This window comes from Contarinia nasturtii, unplaced genomic scaffold (genome assembly GCF_009176525.2).
Source record: "Contarinia nasturtii isolate CC-2019 unplaced genomic scaffold, AAFC_CNas_1.1 Cnas_scaffold_1037, whole genome shotgun sequence".
NCBI classification, from domain to species: Eukaryota; Metazoa; Arthropoda; class Insecta; order Diptera; family Cecidomyiidae; genus Contarinia; species Contarinia nasturtii.
Window position 1 is genome coordinate 362168 of NW_022198383.1, and position 17798 is coordinate 379965.

The 17798-nt window shown below is 33.5% G+C and overlaps 5 protein-coding genes across 5 annotated transcripts; 4 read left to right on the forward strand and 1 right to left on the reverse strand.

Moving 5' to 3' along the window:
* Positions 1–348: 348 nt before the first annotated feature.
* LOC116344182 (copine-9-like) lies at positions 349–3254 on the forward strand. Its single transcript, XM_031772617.1, has 6 exons — positions 349–653; positions 749–797; positions 865–1824; positions 1882–2199; positions 2293–2377; positions 2441–3254. Exons 1-6 carry the CDS (start codon positions 603–605, stop codon positions 2655–2657), a joined length of 1680 nt encoding a protein of 559 aa, XP_031628477.1. The 5' UTR covers positions 349–602; the 3' UTR covers positions 2658–3254.
* A 541-nt stretch (positions 3255–3795) lies between these two features.
* Positions 3796–7814, forward strand: LOC116343837 (copine-9-like). Its single transcript, XM_031772095.1, has 5 exons — positions 3796–4698; positions 4944–5443; positions 5525–5548; positions 5909–6148; positions 6271–7814. Exons 1-5 carry the CDS (start codon positions 4136–4138, stop codon positions 6672–6674), a joined length of 1731 nt encoding a protein of 576 aa, XP_031627955.1. The 5' UTR covers positions 3796–4135; the 3' UTR covers positions 6675–7814.
* Positions 7815–8742: 928 nt separating this feature from the next.
* Positions 8743–10815, forward strand: LOC116344099 (tether containing UBX domain for GLUT4). Its single transcript, XM_031772509.1, has 6 exons — positions 8743–8934; positions 9018–9430; positions 9496–9802; positions 9872–10226; positions 10298–10475; positions 10552–10815. The coding sequence occupies exons 1-6, from the start codon at positions 8857–8859 to the stop codon at positions 10712–10714; spliced, it is 1494 nt and encodes a 497-aa protein (XP_031628369.1). The 5' UTR covers positions 8743–8856; the 3' UTR covers positions 10715–10815.
* A 577-nt stretch (positions 10816–11392) lies between these two features.
* LOC116344100 (BTB/POZ domain-containing protein KCTD5) lies at positions 11393–13673 on the reverse strand. The gene is made up of 3 exons (XM_031772510.1): positions 13309–13673; positions 12875–13126; positions 11393–12767 (listed from the first exon to the last, which is right to left on the reverse strand). The coding sequence occupies exons 1-3, from the start codon at positions 13489–13491 to the stop codon at positions 12573–12575; spliced, it is 630 nt and encodes a 209-aa protein (XP_031628370.1). The 5' UTR covers positions 13492–13673; the 3' UTR covers positions 11393–12572.
* Positions 13674–14087: 414 nt separating this feature from the next.
* Positions 14088–17218, forward strand: LOC116343761 (glucose-induced degradation protein 4 homolog). The gene is made up of 6 exons (XM_031771985.1): positions 14088–14430; positions 14495–14646; positions 14738–14905; positions 14972–15088; positions 15159–15277; positions 15390–17218. The coding sequence occupies exons 2-6, from the start codon at positions 14503–14505 to the stop codon at positions 15451–15453; spliced, it is 612 nt and encodes a 203-aa protein (XP_031627845.1). The 5' UTR covers positions 14088–14430; positions 14495–14502; the 3' UTR covers positions 15454–17218.
* The last annotated feature ends 580 nt before the right edge of the window (positions 17219–17798 follow it).

The window sequence follows — 17798 nt, forward strand, 5'->3', positions numbered from 1 at the left end:
TAAAAAAAAATCAAACATGAAAGTATTTAGTAAATTAAAATTTTAGCATTTGCTGCGTCTATAAATTGCATGGTAAATGTACATAAATCGTGATGTTGGCGTGGATTCATTGGGGTGGAAAATTGAGGAAGTATTCATATTTTATTAAATAAAAAACTTACGCTCGGACGCATTTGACTGAAGTAATTTTTCTCACTTGTGGCTCCCGTTTGCGTTTGACATTTCCAACAATTATTTCTGGTGCTGAAAAAAACTGCGCAAACTCTTTATTTTCGTATTAGTATGCATAGCACACACTACAATGTAAGTAGAAGCAAAAAGGATATAGTAAAGTGGTGACAAAGGTGGTGGCGTTTGGTTGTAATGTTTTGTTTACAAACCCATCTTTATCAATGAATGACACTGTTTCACAAATTCGTATAGTGGTGTCATTTAATCAGATAAAAATAGACACAATATTTTGAAAGACAAAAGAATCCGTTAGAAAACGGACAAAGTATCCACTTTGGAAAGAAAAAGTTTTCCAATTTGTATGGGTGTGACCTGATTTATTTGAAATAAAAAAAAGAAGAGTTTTTGTTGTGAACATAAATCGACGAAAAATGAATGAAATTCTTGAACCATTTTTATCGAATTCAACGCCAACATCACAGGTGAGAAGAATTTGCGTTATATACGTACCTATAATAACATAGTTTTCGAAAATGTTTTTACTATATTTGGCCATGAACAATTTAACTCATCGCAGCTTGAATTAACGATCAGTGCCCGAAACCTACTGAACACCGACATTTTAAGTAAATATAATACAAATATAAATAATTATAATAAAAATTCTCAAACAATAATGTATATAAAAAATAGGTAAATCCGATCCTTTTTGCATAATTTCGATGCGCGAAGAGCCGTGGCAAGACCAGTATTATGAAATTGCAAAAACTGAAATGATTGCCGATACATTGAATCCACAATGGGTGCGAAAAGTTGTGGTTAACTACAGCTTTGAGTCGATTCAACGTATTCGTTTTGAAATTCGTGACGAAGATGTGACTCTATCCGATTTTCTAGGATATTATGAAACAACTTTATCCGATTTAATTTCGTATACAGGACGTCAATACATTCGAAAATTGAAGGGAATGAGAGAAGCGAAACAAGTGGATTGTGGTCAAATTATAATCGTCACTGAGGAGTTGTCATCATGCAAACAAATGGTTGAAATTCAATTTAAAGCCACAAATCTACCAAAACTCAATCCAATTATACGAAATGATCCATTTTTGGTAATTTCACGCTCCAATTTATACGGTGATTCGTATTCGGTTGTCACGAAAACTGATCCGGTGCGTTCAACACAAAATCCGACTTTTAAACCGATTTCCATTCGCATTGCATCACTTTGTAATGGAGATTTTGACCGCGACATCAAAATTGAATGCTACGATTACAGATCGAACGGAAATCATTATTTGATTGGTACTTGTTATGCAACGTTAAAAAGTCTCAGTGCTCATGATGAACCACCAATGACATTGGTCAATGAGCAAAGGCTTCGAATTCAAGCGAGTCGATGTGCAGTGGGCCAACTATTTGTCGAGAAAATTCACATCGACGAAGAGATTACCTTTCTCGAATATTTGCGAAATGGGACACAAATGCATTTTGCTGTGGCCATTGATTTTACCGGTTCAAATGGCGTTCATATCGACCCGAATTCATTGCACTATCTCTGCGATGAACGAATGAACAGTTATGAAATTGCACTGACTGGAGTCGGACAAATTTTACAGCATTATGACAGCACAAAGAAACTCTTGGCTTATGGTAAGGGAAAAAAGCTTTTTTAATGCATTTTCTGAGTTTAATATCAGTTTTATTCAGGTTTCGGCGCTAAAATACCACCGAGTTACAAGATATCACATCTATTTGCGTTGAACGGAAACTCGGAAAACCCATACTGCAGCGATATCGATGAAATTCTCCAAAATTACTGGCAACAACTTAATACCGTTCAACTGTCGGGCCCAACATTCTTTTCGCCGATTATTAACAGTGTGATTTCAATAGCAAAAGATTTTCAAGATGGAAAACACTATTATGTGCTATTGATTATTACCGATGGAATCATTTCTGATATTCAACGAACCAAACAGGCCATCGTAAAAGCATCGTCGCTACCCATTTCAATCATCATCGTAGGTGAGACGAATTGCCATTTTTTCATTCCTGCATTTTTATACTCCGACTCTGAAAGCCTGATATAATTCTGTGCCATGATTTGTATCATTTTAGGGGTGGGAAATGCTGATTTCAAAAAGATGTTTAAATTGGATGGAGACTCCGTGCGATTGAATGCTAAAGGGCGTGAAGCTGAGCGGTAATGAAGCAATAAATATGCACGAAATCACACAATATATGATCAATTTAATTCAAATTATAGGGATATCGTGCAGTTCGTCCCACTTGAAAAATATATTGCGCGCAGTGGTTTGAATCAACATATAAAGTCTCAAGCCGACTTGGCAAAAGAAGTACTCGCCGAGATACCGGAACAATTAACAAGTTACATGAAATCACGCGGAATTAAACCGACAATTGTAGCCCGCAGTACGCCGGATAGTTTGTTGGCTGTAACCCCAACAATGTCTAGTGTCTAGACACTTAATGTGTTGCAAAAACTAATAATATGTAATCAAAAAGTCTGCATCAAAAATCAATTACAAAAGTACCGTTGACGTATTCAACTTTTGAAGAATATATATACATATTGCAATGAAATGTTTCCGGCCTAAGTAACGGTTTTTTTATACACTGGAACGTCATACAATATTTTATATCGACAATCAGTAGGACACACACAGGTTATGTGCAACATTGTTTTAGGTTTTTATCAGTAGCTTATCATATATACTCAATCAGATGGAAATACTGCTATAATGAATGTGCAAAATGAAATGAAACCATCGAGCCATCGACACTCAGGTTATTCATATCAAGTGATTTACAATGAAATATCAAACAAAAAGAGATTTAACGACAAAATTTATTTTATAATACACGATGCACGATTTACACTTTGAAAATGAACGTTGGTTTTAAAATTGAGAACGAACAGGACGGAAGAGGAGAGAAAGAAAGAAAGAAAAAAAATGTTAAAATGCTCAACATGCAATCGGATTATATATTGATATAAATGTTATTGTTAATGTTAATGCTATAATAAGCTTTTAATATACGATGTTCGAAATGTTAAATAGCGCCTAAATAAATAATCCATATACATATATTTGAACAAATAAATGATGACTGTCGAATTCTATAATGAAAAAACGCGTGGCCTTTGGCTGTTTGTTACCCTGAAGCTAAAATACAAATCGTGTATTCTATTGAATTTGATTGTGGTGATGTTTTCAAGGTAAATTCGAAAATTGCGTGCCAAAAACGTGTGTACAATATTCATCATGCGAACGAATGCCAACGCAAAAGATGTGGAGCGACGGAAATCCGTTTTTTTGGGGGTGGCGGAAAATTGACCACACGCAAGGCTATTCGATGAGCATCGTGAATCGGAGAAAGTGTGTATATATGCATACCTCACACCACCATCGTCTCGTGATATATGGTGGTACAATGTGTTTGTTGTTGTTTCTGACGTTTTGTGACAAAAACATGCAAAAACTGCGCACACTCTCACTCGTTGAATATGAAGCATTACGAGAGAAAAAAATCCATGTTTCCATGGTATGGAATATACTTCATCGAAGCTATAGCTATACTAACAAGTGTGATGTGTAAAAAGCTGGAGCGTTTGCTGTAGTGTTTTGTTTATAAACTCATTTTCATTTCAACAATGTTATTTGTGTGAACTTGTAGTGTGTTTGCTGTTGAATTTTTGATAATATAAATTATTTTTTTCTTATTAGTGTAAAATCAGTTAAACGAAAACCAAAAAACGAAACGAACAAACGAACATTTAGCGAAAAAAAAAACCAAAACAAATTTCATTACCTAATCACTACGAAGTATTCATCTCACGGAAAATAAGTGAGTTGGTTTGTGTTGTGTGAATGGCAGGGGGTGTGAACTTGAAAAACTCCAAAAACTATCGAAAACTCGAGACGAAAACAAAACGAAAATGCCTTTGAAACCGTGGTCAACGAATACAGCTTATGCTAAAACTGTTACGAATGAGATGTTGGCACCTTTTTTACCATCATCGTTGCCAACATCACAAGTTGAATTGACGCTTAGCTGCCGAAACCTCATTAACACAGATATCCTCAGTAAGTCGGACCCTTTCTGCATTGTCCTCATGCGTGAACCGTGGCAGGATCAATATTATGAAATTTCCAGAACGGAGACAATCGATGACACGTTGAATCCGCAATGGGTGAAAAAGGTGCTGGTGGATTACAATTTCGAGACAATCCAGAAAATTCGATTTGAAGTTCTTGAAAAGGATGTGCAAAGTGATGATTTTTTGGGTTTTTATGAGACCACCCTGTCAGATCTTGTTTCGTTCAGCGGCCGTCAATTTATTGGAAAACTTGGTGGATTAGACAAAGAATGCGGAGAAATAATTATCGTTACAGAAGAAGTGATGAGCTGCAGACAAGTGGCTGAATTACATTTTGAAGCAAAAGATTTGCCAAAAATGAGTCCGATATTTCGAAACGACCCCTTTCTCGCTATTTCTAGGTATGAATGACATTGAAAAAAATTTCTTGTGCTTTTTTTGTTTTTTTCTTTTTCGTGAAATTACATATGTTTTTAACGAAAATTATCGTTTCTCTTTCGTTTCTTAGTTGTTTTTTTTATTAAATGAGACGAGTACTTTTGGTTATTCTTTGTTTCAATTCTCAAATCGAATACAATCGAGCATCTTCATTTGATTAATTCATTCAAATTCTGTGACAAATAAAAAAAAACTATGTCATTCATAGGTCAAATGAAGATGGGAGTTACTCAGTTGTGGCGCGAACAGATCCATGTCGTTCAACACAAAATCCAGTATGGAAACCGATGGAAATACGCTTGGCAACCTTGTGTAATGGAGATTTCGATCGATCCATTCGCATTGATTGCTTTGATAATCGAATGAATGGGAATCACAAAATTATTGGCACATGTTACACTTCTCTGCGTAGTTTGGAAAAAAGCGATTCGCCCATGCCCTTGATAAACGAAGAAAAACAGAAAACGGATCCAGAACTAGGGGCGGCCGGAACATTGAAAATTGTTAAAATTAACATTACGGAGGAGACGACATTTCTTGATTTCGTCCGCAGCGGTACTCAAATGCATTTTGCCGTTGCCATCGATTTCACTGCATCGAATGGCCGACACAGCAATCCAAACTCATTGCATTATCTAAACCCCGAGCATTTGAACAATTATGAGGTTGCCATTTGCGGAGTTGGCGAGATCATCGAATATTATGATGGTAATTTTTGCAAAATCAAGCAAAATTCCATCCAAAAATCACATTTCTATTAATTTGTTCATGTTTCTTTGCTTTCTATAGCTTCAAAGCTTTTTCCCGCGTTCGGTAAGTAACATTTTTGTAATCTTTTACATGTCAAATGGTGACTCCATTTAAACGTCCGCTTTATATAAATATAATTTTTTTATACTGAATTGGATTCATTTCCTGCACTTGGTAAAAATCGATTTTTTTTTATTGAACTGTCTTACTTATTTCACTCAGTTCCTATTATCCCTGTTACCTTGACGTGAAGTGCTCATTGCATTTGTAATGTGTACTGTGTTCGTTTCATTTTTAATGACTCGTCGCTCCCTCCTTCTGAATTGTAATTTCATATAATTGAATCGTAATTCATATTTCTCACGAAGAGAACGGTTTTTTGCTCTCATTCATTTTCATAACCGTTTTATATTCAATTTATAGGCTTTGGCGCTAAATTGCCACCAAATGGGAAGCTTTCGCATCTCTTTCCCCTGAATGGTACTCCAAGCTACCCATTTTGTGACGGAGTTGCGGAAATCCTCAAGCAATATCGCATTCGCCTGAAAAATGTTGAACTATTTGGACCCACGAATTTTGCACCAGTCATCAATACCACAGTCACAATTGCGCGACAATTTCAAAATGGAAGACATTACTTTGTACTGCTAATCATCACAGATGGTATGTCAACATTACATAAACTCTTATTTGTACAGAAATACGTGTTTAGAAGTTTTTTTTAGTTTAGTATGTTTATTAGATGCGTATGACATTTATGATTGACATTTTATGTCCTTGTATAGGGGTCATTTCAGATATGAAACTTACAAAACGTGCCATTATCAACGCATCATCGCTGCCAATTAGTATTATCATTGTAGGCGTCGGTGATGCGGTCTTCGATAAAATGGACGAACTTGATTCGGACGATGTAAGATTAACGGTGAAAGGAAGTTACGCCGAAAGAGATATAGTTCAATTTGTACCGTTGAACAAGTTTCTGGCAAAAAATGGCGAAAGCATTAAATCCAAATCGGACCTAGCAAAAGAAGTGTTGGCTGAAATTCCGGAACAAATTACAAGCTACATGAAATCACGCGGTTTTAAACCAAAATTACCCGAAAAGGCAGCCGCCACCGCCTCTGCCGCTGAAACATTACCAAATGATGCATCTGTTATTCAACCAACCGCACCAATGCTAACCTAGTTGAAAAATATATAGATTTATTTAACAAAAACAAACAAACAAACAAAAAATATCAAAAAGAGACACAACAGATTATCTAGATTTATAAAAGAAACAACCACAAATAGATGGCTTCATTGATATTTTGCATAGATTATTATAAATATTGTTCCGTGTGAAGTATGTTCCTGAACACATGTGTAGAAATAAGTGTTTACCATATAGTTGATATTATGAAAAATAACAACCAGAGTCCATTTAGAAGCTTTTTTTAGTAATTTTTTTAGTCAGATTATTTATTAGAATCGATGAAGAGTACAAATTTATATGAGACATTTTTTTTGTTCTTTTTTTAGAGTAAAAAGTGTGTCAATTTTGATAATCACATCAAAACAACAACAACAAAAGCAACAATAACGGATTTATTGTTTTGTTTCAGTTGCATGGGTGATTCGATTTGTGTTGTCTCACCCTGCTCCCGAACGAACGAACGATTTATTTTTTCAAACCGTGTTTAATATTCATACGAAACATTTCAGGGCAACTCAATGAGAAACGAGCTAATTTATGCGCATTGCATAAGTAGGCATATACAATATGTTACATGTGTCCACATTTCGGACCAAATATTTTTTACACATTTGCTGATTAATTTTTAAATTGAGCAGGCCTAATGCATCTACGAACAACAACAACACCAACAGCAGCAGCAAAAACAATTGTTTTTTGTTGTTTGGGTTTTCAAAGGAATTACCGAGTCTCAATAAGACTTAAAACAAAAATCTACTCAATCTTTCAACAGCCAATCTTGTTTTTAAACAATCGTCTCTTATTTAAACCAAACAAACCACATTTTAGAATTGACTAACACTTAAGTATGTGCTTCTTAAATGGTGAATTGATTTTCATATTAATTGTCCATTCAATTGTTATTCTTTTTTTTAAAAAATCATTTAATGCCAATCCTAAGAATCTACAATCATTTTTTTTCTCGTCTTTTTCATTTTCTATGAAATGTTTAAGTGAGTGTCTATTAAGCGATGTTGTGCAGTGATATTAATCTCTCTAGACGTGAATCTACTACAAATGAATTTCAATTTCAACACAATCAATTTAAAAAAAAATTCTATTTGAGATGTTCAAAAATTCGCACAAATAAAAATCCCAAAATAAAAAGTTGTTCAAAAATATGTTTGAGTATTTTATTTTTAAATTTCTTTCTTCAAATTTCAACGTTTAGTTCTAAAGTAATATTTTTATGAGAATATTAACATCTGCTTCACGAGTTTTACCAATTTTAAGAGCTTCGATTGAAGATATCGAAATTCGTTGGAGACATAGTTACGTCCCTCTTTAAAGCCGCGTAATGAATCGATAAAAACCAGTTGCTTCATGTAAATCACGAATAGTGTCACATACGTTTATTCATACGCTTACACGTCTGTCAAAGACACGTTGGTCTTCATAGACATCAAAACAATCAATAATCAACTTGAAAATTTCCAGCTGTGGTTGTACTTAGAGTTGAACGCTTGTTGCTATTCGATTTCGTGTTTTAATTTCTCCATCCATAATTGAACATTTTCAACACGTTTATTTATTTTTAATATTCAACAAGTTGTTCTTTTAATACTAAACATTTTTGTTCTATTTTCGGACATATGAATCACAAACGGAAATTCATTCATTGACAATTAATAATGTAAAACAAGAATAAGACCTCAAGCAAACGAAATGTTACGCAGAAAAGTCAAGATTTTTCATCAACTTTTATCATTCAACTTGAATTTTGTAAATTCAATCTTCTTTTTGTTGGAACCGAAAATGTTTTTCATTCATTCAAATTCTACGAATGATTCATTGACATCTCTGTTTAATGATTTTATTTATCTATAAAAAATAAAAAATAAAAAAAATCACGCTGCAATATTTAAAAACCAAAAAAAAGTGTTCAAAAGAAAAAATACCGATCCGTCCTTTTGAATTGTGACATTTGCCGCTGACACAGTACGCAGCCATTTTTTTCTCATGTGGTAAACACTAAACATCTCTTGAAGCTGTCACTGTGACAATCTTTTAATGCATATCATCGTATCATTCTGATTGCGTTGCATTAATATCGTCGAATTTGTTATAATTTTTCGGAAATTCTTGCATTTTTTCAAATAATTTCTGTAATTTTAAGTTTGTTTTTATATAGATAATGAGCGTTGTAAACGTTCTAACGCCGAATGGAAGACGGCAAAATGTGAAGGTGCAACCAAACACCGCAATTTTGAAGGTATACACTTTTACTTTATAAGATTATTTTTTGGTATCCAAAAAGACTGACTACCGTTATCGAATATAACGGTGTTTCTTTAGGTTCTAGAGGATGTATGTGAAAAGCACAAATTTGATCCGAATGAATATGACTTGAAACATCATAAACGCATTCTCGATTTAACAACATCGTTTCGATTCTCCGGTTTACCAAATAATGCGCAATTGGAAATGGTCGAAGCACAAAAGAAGCGACAAGATGCTGAAGTTGAATTGGTTGTACAATTGTCCGATGGGACACGTGTGGAAGGCAAATTCAAACCGAATACAATACTTTTGGACATTATAAAAGAGCTCAGTCCAAATGAACTGACCGGTGACGATCTTTGCGCCATTTATATGCGGACAGAAGTGTCAAGCGACAAGTTGGGAAGTACATCGTTGAAAGATTTGGGATTGATTAGTGGCAGAGCAATTATTCGGCTCGTTCATCGTGATCCAAATGCAGCGAAAATGTAAGTCTTTTTTTTTTAAACATAATTGAATACATACAAAAACCTTAAACACATTCGGCTTACAGGCAAGCAAATGTTGCATTGAATCTAACAAAACCGAGCGAAGAAAAAGATGAAAAACGAGAAAATAAAGTGCGAAAAACGGACGATTTAACAACGCCCAGCACCTCACAGTCAATCATAAATGTTGTGAAAGAAGAGAAGAAGAAGGAACAAGTAACGGAAGACCAAAAAATGGAGGAGGAAGTTGATGAAGAATTGGCCTCGATCGAAGAGAAAAAACTCGATCCACCAGTGGAAAATATGGAAGTTAATTCACCGGCACCGCCAACTGCTATCGATGAAGATGAAGACCCAGGCGAGATAAAAATTGTAAGTTTACATTTTGACCGCGGTTCCAAAAATTCAAATTACTAGTGATTTTCTTTATCTTCAACGCAGTTGGGCGAACGAAGTGCGGTATTATTCATGCAAGATGCAGCCAATTCAGCTAACCTAAATTTGCCGGACTCTTTCTATGCAGTAAATACAACTGACCTCAAAATACTGATTAAGGGTTTGAGAACAGAAGCAGAGGGTACCGTTGAACAACCGTTGATGACCGCTAAACTCCGTGCAATGGAAGAAGAACAGAAGCAATTGTCCGCGTTAAATAAGTACAATAAGGCAATCATTCGCATTCTGTTTCCGAATCGCTATGTTTTACAAGGAGTATTCACACCATATGAAACCATCGAAACGGTAATTGAGTTTGTACGCTCATATTTAGCCAATCAAAACATCGAATTTTACCTGTGTGAGTGATCTTATATTCAATTCAAAAGATAATTTCATTTTTTTAACGATGATTTATTACGGAAATTACAGATACAACCCCACCGAAAGAAATATTGCCCAAGGAATCTCGGCTTTTTGAAGCTAAATGTGTGCCATCAATCGTTCTACACTTTGGTTCCGAGGAAAAACAATCGAATTATCTGAAAGAAGAGATTTTGGATAAGGTTTCATCACCAAAAGCCGCGATCAATCAAGCATTTTTAGATCGGTAGGTTCCTTACGGAACTCAAGCCTTCTTTGATTTTCAATAGTGTTGATGTCAATTTTCTTTAACTTTTTTGCAGAGGAATCAAAATGTCGTCGACCGTCGAGTCCAATGAGGAAGACCAACCGTCATCGTCACAGCAACCGCGTAGATCAAATGCATTATCGTTTAGTTCATCTTCAACGGCTTCAACTTCTACGGATGTTAAACTGCCCAAATGGTTCAAACCAGCGGGAAAATAGCTCCGATTGGAATAAATAAAATAAAACCACATCCATTTCACAGTGATACATTTTTTTGTTATTGCATTTCTTTTCATTTGAAATAAAATCGAATAAAATTCTCTCTTTTTTTTCTCTCACGTAAAACATAAAAACTACTTTTACATTTTCAGCATGGTAAATCTTTAAATATCTAAAAAAAATTGTTTCATTTATATTGTTGTCATTTAATATAAAATAATGATATAATATTGAATCTCTTGAAGTGTGTCTTTCCAATTGTAATATTACTATATTATGTACGTGTGTGTTTTGTGTTATAGTTTTGCAAAGGCATCAATACTGTTATCCGGTTTATTTAATATTATTTGTCTATTTGATGTGAGTTTTGTTTGCATTATGAATGATACACAAAACGGTTTGTAATTGGTGAGATACGTGGTGTGTAAACGATGACATTTTATATTATATTTTGTATATTTCAATATGGTTCGCGACTATATACGTAAAATATCACTTTGGATTTATAAAATTTGAACAGTATCGATGGCCTTAGAAATCTAGAAACACGTGTCGCTTGGTGTGCAACGAAAACTTTTATCGTGTGCAAATGTCTTTAGAATTTGGGTTTCCAAATGGTTTCACTTTGTAACACAGTGCATTGATCTAACAACTGCAAATTATTTATTTAAACGTGACTTTAGATTTTTCTCTATTTTCATGTGTTATTCGTACGCCAGCAGGTTGCGTTTTTATTTTGTTCGATTCATATTCGTAATACATTTGTAAAATTTTCTTCTTTGTTTCAATTGAAAAAATCGCCTCAAATTGCCACTAAAGCAACATTATTATTTGTTGGTCTGTTTGAGTTAATTTTTCTTTTCCCACTGAATTCAATTAATGATTAGCATCAAGTCTCAATTATTTATCCAAAAAAGGGACAAGATGTATAGTTTCCAAATGTTTTTTTTTTAATTATTCATAAAATGTTTAAACCTTAAGATGGCATAGATCAGTCATAATATTTTTAGTCTTCTAAAAAAAAGAAGCTATTCTTGCATGGATATGATAAACTAAGAACGAAAAATGTGGATGAAATGAATGCGATTGCGATAGAAGAAAAAATTAACCTAATATTTAATGAAAAGAAAAAAGAACTGTGTCTAATCACCATCTAAACTCTATAAAGAATGTCTCTTCACTTTTTTTTATCATAATCTTTTTTCAATACACAAACGGAACATATGTTCATGCATTTCATTTAAAGTACTAGAGAGGGTGCACGTGTGTGTGTATGTGATTGTGTGGCTGTGACATTCTATTTTACTCTCTCAAAAATTCACTATAGTTTATGTATATATGCTAGAGTCTCACTGATGATTGGTGCATGCAAAACGATGGACCCGCAAATGTGTTGGTGATTGGTTTTTATCATCTTCAATTTTAGTTCCACTTTATGGTTATGCGATTCGAATGCACTTATTTATCTCGTGCTATAATAATTATCTTTTATCTTCTATGGTACAATTCGGCAAATATTAATTTCAAATACACAACATCAACAATTTTATTTTAGCAAATAAAATTTTCATTTTCTATGTGAAGTGAATATTAATCTTCTATAAGGAGTCTCTTAAGACTTTTCTTATAATTTTCAATACATTTTTTTCTTTTTATCTCCTTTTTTTCTCTGCTACTTTTTTTATTTCACATTGAATACAAGTTGTGTTTGTTGAAACGATGTGCGATTTGGCGCTGTATCAAGAAATATGATTTATTCAATTTGGATGTGTCATCCATCATTGAGAAAATACTTTTTAAAAAAACACATTTTTTCTTTGTCGTTTATCACTCTCTGTCGCGCTTTAACGGTTGAAATTTACATGCGTGAACCTTTTTGCTGTAGAACTTTGGCGCGATCGTTTGATTCCTGTTCGCGGCCAATCGTCGGTCCGATGCATTCCTTTGATACAACACACAAAAATTCGGCATTCTCTTCCGAACCGTAGTTGTATTGTGTGCCAATATTTATCAGTTGCTCGAATCGCCAACCGTCCGACATTGTTGACACCATCTATTCATTACGGGGGAGGCGAAAAGGACAAAGTCAATGTTGAGAAAATGTACTTTGGCATGGATAAACAAAACTATTAAATATGAAATGATGACATGTGTACGAACCTGTGTTAATTCATTCTCTTGACATTGTAGCACGCGATAGACTCGTTTTTTATCTAAGGCAGGTCGATTATCTCTTAATGTAATGCATTCCTTAATTAAACCTATCAAATGCGTTACATTATAAAATTCAGCTTCCTCAAGAACACCCTCTTCGGATAGACCATCTAAAACTAGTTTTCCGTGTCGCAGATAATTCAGTACAGGCGCAAAATAACGTGGGTCTCTGTCAATCAAATAGGCTCCAGTTTCATCCTAGATATTGTTACAAAACAGACAAACAATTGTTACTTTCAATGCAATTGAACAGTGAAATTGTGTCATTTGTTTGCTTGCACACACAGTAAATGTCAAACAAACACACAAACACTGAATATTTTAAGCATTAGATAATCAAATGACAGGAAGGGATTATAAGAAGAAAAAAATGCACATACTTTGTCTGATATTAGGTCACTGTCTTGAATGAGACGCGCTAAAAATGAATTCGGATCGCGTGAAAGAGTGGTTTTGGTTGTGAGAAAGCAAGTGCCACCCACATTCAATCGAACCCATTGATTACTGCCTTGTTTCGTAAGCATATTCGGACTTTTTCTTGGATTTAAATTCACTGTCGACATAATTTACACCTTTTCCACAATAAATTTGAACAAAACTCTTGCGAAATCAAAAACGAAAAACGAAAACGCGTTTTCTGTTTTGAGAGAGATAGAGTGTTTTATGTTTCCACCAATAAAATGTAACACATACAATACAAGAAAATTGTTGTTGCCTCTATCGACGCATCATATCACTTTTGCACGGAATTCTCTCACACACACACACACACACTCCGATAAAAAACCATTTCGGATGACAGATTGACTGGCGCTTTTGGGACAAGTCATTCGTCACAAAATCGGTGAATTGTCAGAAAAAAAATATCCGTTTTTTTAAACTTTTCTTTGATATTGAATGTCTGAGTTGAATGATTTTTGGTAATTTTTCGTAAAAAAATACTTAAAAGACACGGGAAATTGCGATATTATTTAAAGATTTGTTTTAAAATATTGGACTTGAGTGAAAAAAATGATTTTTGTAACGTTCAAATCGGGTAATCCCAAATTTCAGCATGTTTCCCACGATGTACACATATGCATGCGAGTGTATTGCACACAAGTTTGACACAATCACGCAGTTGTCAAAATCTATTTTCCCATTCATTTGTGAGGCTCGAGTAGAGAGCAATTTTTTTTGTAACATCGCAAATTGCATTCGAGTTTGACGTATTATTTTTGGTCTGCAAAGAAATTTTTGTCAAATCACTATTTTCGCAGTAACAAATTTTTTTTGTGTTCGGCTCACGTGTGTACAATTATCGATTTTGTGCTGATAAATTTATACTTGTTGAGTAAACCAATTGCAGAAAAATAGAAATAAAATTGTTTTTGTCGCTTCGTTGTTGCACAAACACAATTTTGCATCGAAGTAAAGTGAGAGAATTCGAACCACGCAACTGGTATTTCAAATACTGCAGAGCAGTAGTGTTTTTCTTCGTGTGTGTTTTTCTTTTCTTTTCGGTTGGTCATTTGTTATTTATACACATTTATTAAATAACCAAAATTCAACGTAAAACAAATTCAGATCACAAAATGCCAGTAAAATGCGAAGTGATACCACCACCATCGCAATCCAAACAATTAGGATTTCCAAAGACTCTTTTATATAATGGCTCAAAATTTGAAGGTTCACAAAAATCGAAAGGCAACTCATATGCCGTGGAAGTATGTTTGCAGGTATATGTATATTGGTTTTATCAGTCGCATATCAGTAATTTGCGTGTTTATTTGTCGTTTGAGTATGATTGTAATAAATATCGTTTTATAGCACGTCGACGAAGAGAACTCATATCTGTGTGGCTACTTGAAGATTACGGGACTCACATTCGAGTATCCAATGCTGACGACATTCTTTGATGGAGAGATCATTTCAAAGAAATACCCATTTTTAACAAGAAAATGGGATGCTGATGAAGATGTTGACAGAAAACACTGGGTATTGCTTCGAAGCCTTTTTTTAAATAATCGAATTATTTCACTGTCGATTTAAATCTTTTTTCAGAGCAAGTTCTCCGCGTTTAAGAATAAATACGAGAAAACATTCAACTCAGACAATTTCGACTATGACAGTTTAGCGAAGAGTGATTATGTATTCATGCGATGGAAAGAGCACTTCTTGGTAAGTGTGAAAATCAACGAAATCTAACTCAAAATTTCAATAAACATTATTGAAAAAATTTCAATGACAGGTACCTGATCATACGATCAAAGACATAAATGGCGCTTCGTTTGCTGGTTTCTACTACATTTGCTTTCAAAAATCAAAAGCCGAAATGGAAGGTTACTATTATCACAGATCATCTGAATGGTAAATAGTTTTTTTTAAATCTCGCTTGCATATAGTTTCGTTAAATGTTATCATTACATTATTTTAATCACAATCTCTCTTTTATCTCTGTTTTTTCTTCGCATTAAATCAGGTTTCAGTCGTTAACTCTAAAACATGTGCCGGAGAGTTGCATTCAAATCTACGAATTCAGATGAATGTGTGCGCTTATTCGATGTGTATTTTTTTTTAACTTATTGAAATTGATTAAGTGCTGTTTTTAAAAATAGTTCGTTGATTTAGTTTCTCATATTTCGATTTTTGCAAAGGAAAATGTTTTGTCTTGACACATATAGACAAATGATTTATCTATTCGTGGCTCCAAAACTATATTTACCATAGAATTAGCGGTTTATCCAAATGCTCTATAATTTAACAAAACAAAAACTTGTAGTGGTTTTTCCATATCAGGCTTTTCACACACAAAATCCACAAAAAAACCCGAAAAAAAAAACAAATTCGGATGGAAGTGTTTGATTATTTAGTGCATAAAAAATGTCTAGTTTGTAGGGCAATAACAATTCGCAATTTATTAGATCTAAAAACTAACTTCCGCCCGATGAAAATAGATGAATGTGACAAAAATACGAACGAGTTTCGGTGTAACTCGATTGAAGTATATCTCCATAAAAAGGATCTGATTTGTTTGCCAAATTCTTTTCAATTTTAGACATCTACATTTTACCAATGTAATCAATTAAATTAAAAAAAATGAAATCAGCTGTATACTATATACCATTTAAAATATTTCAGAGAAAAATGAAATTCATATTGTACAAATTCGTTTCAATAAACAAACACACATACATTTTTTATATATATATCTATAAAATATGATGGCAGTTTTCAGCTGATCAAGATCATGTATATTTAGTGAACAAAATACAAAAAAAGTATGTTTTAGGAAAAATATTGTTGATTTTTACACACAAACAATCGAGAAAAATGAAAGAAATTTCTTGAGATAATGAAATGATTATTCGAAATTAAGTTAAAACAAGGAAAAAAATGCATAAATTATGATAATTAAGAGATATATAAATGGTTTATTGATACCCTCTGTTTTATCTGTGATTTTAACAGAGACACAAAAAAAACAGTCCTTCAATTGTTTGAGTACTTACGATCCTCGATTTTTCTGCGTAAATATTATTAACATATTCAAATCCAGGAAATATCAACGAAAAACCAACATACATCTATAGGAAATTTTAACGTTTTTTATGAAAAGAATGAGAAAAAATGAACAAAATAATGGATGGAGAAAAAGAAAGAATCAAAAATTAAGGAAAGCCATAAAATATGTTTAGCCATTTAAGATAAATTTGAGTATTTTTTGTTTAAAAAAGAACCTTTTTTCCGTATAATTTGTTTTCGTGAAGAAAGTTCGCTCTTCATTTCAATTAATCTTATGTTAATGCCAAGACAGTTTTCCTACTTTTGAATTTTGTGTCATGGAAATTTACAATTTTGTTTTTACTTTTTATTCACTTGCCACGATTTATAACTATTTATTTGATTTGAATTGATATGAAGAGAATGTTAGGTACAATTGCAATATGGAACAGTATTTTTTACGAATGATTTCGGATCAGCTATAGTTTCAACAGTTAAACAAATTATCCTAATCAAATGTTCGTTTCCTGCTTAGTATTTTCTTTGGAAGCCCCCACACCCACACATAAACACCAAAAATTCAACTGCATGCAGAATGTTTATAAACAAATCTCAAAATACTTACTACAACCAGTTACTTTATATCAATGGTTTTTTTTTTTTCGTTTGCAGCGTTTTATTTTTTATTTGTTTGTTTCGTGAAACATATATCGTATAAGTTCAAGTTTATTTACATATTGAGTCAAATTTCTGTTTGATTATTCAGAGAATTTTATTTGTACATTAAAAACCGGAAAAAAATAATAATTTTTGGTTTCAATAACAATCAATTGTTCTTCTTGATGATTTTTTCAAAATAAATAACAGTAAAAACAACCAAACCAAAAATCGATTTTCAAAACCGTTCTTATTTATTGGTCGTAAAAAATATCTTTCAGATGATGTCATTCAAATTCAAATGGAATTAGGTAAAGTCAACTCATCTGATAATTCGACAAAATTGGTCATTTCAGTGGGTCTAAGTGGACCATTCTGCCTTTAAGATTGATTTAAACTGCAAACATTGTCGTAGCTGCAGCTATCGTCGTATATACAAAGCAATTCGAGGTGAGCGTTGATCGTAACTGAACGAAGAAATATGCTCAGCGTGCTTGTAAAATAGAAAGTTGTCTGTGCGCTCGGCTCCATCGATCGTCAAGAGAGGGGAAAATACTACTCAAACTTCAAATTACACTCAAACAAGAAATGAGGTAACGGATAAGTTGTGCTGTTCTTCGTCTTACCATTTACCTGGTGTGTTGTACGTTCGGCTTTGTAAATACATCATGTTTTGGCTCCATTCAGTATTTCCCCATATTTTGTTGTTAAGAGTGCATTGGTACGTGTA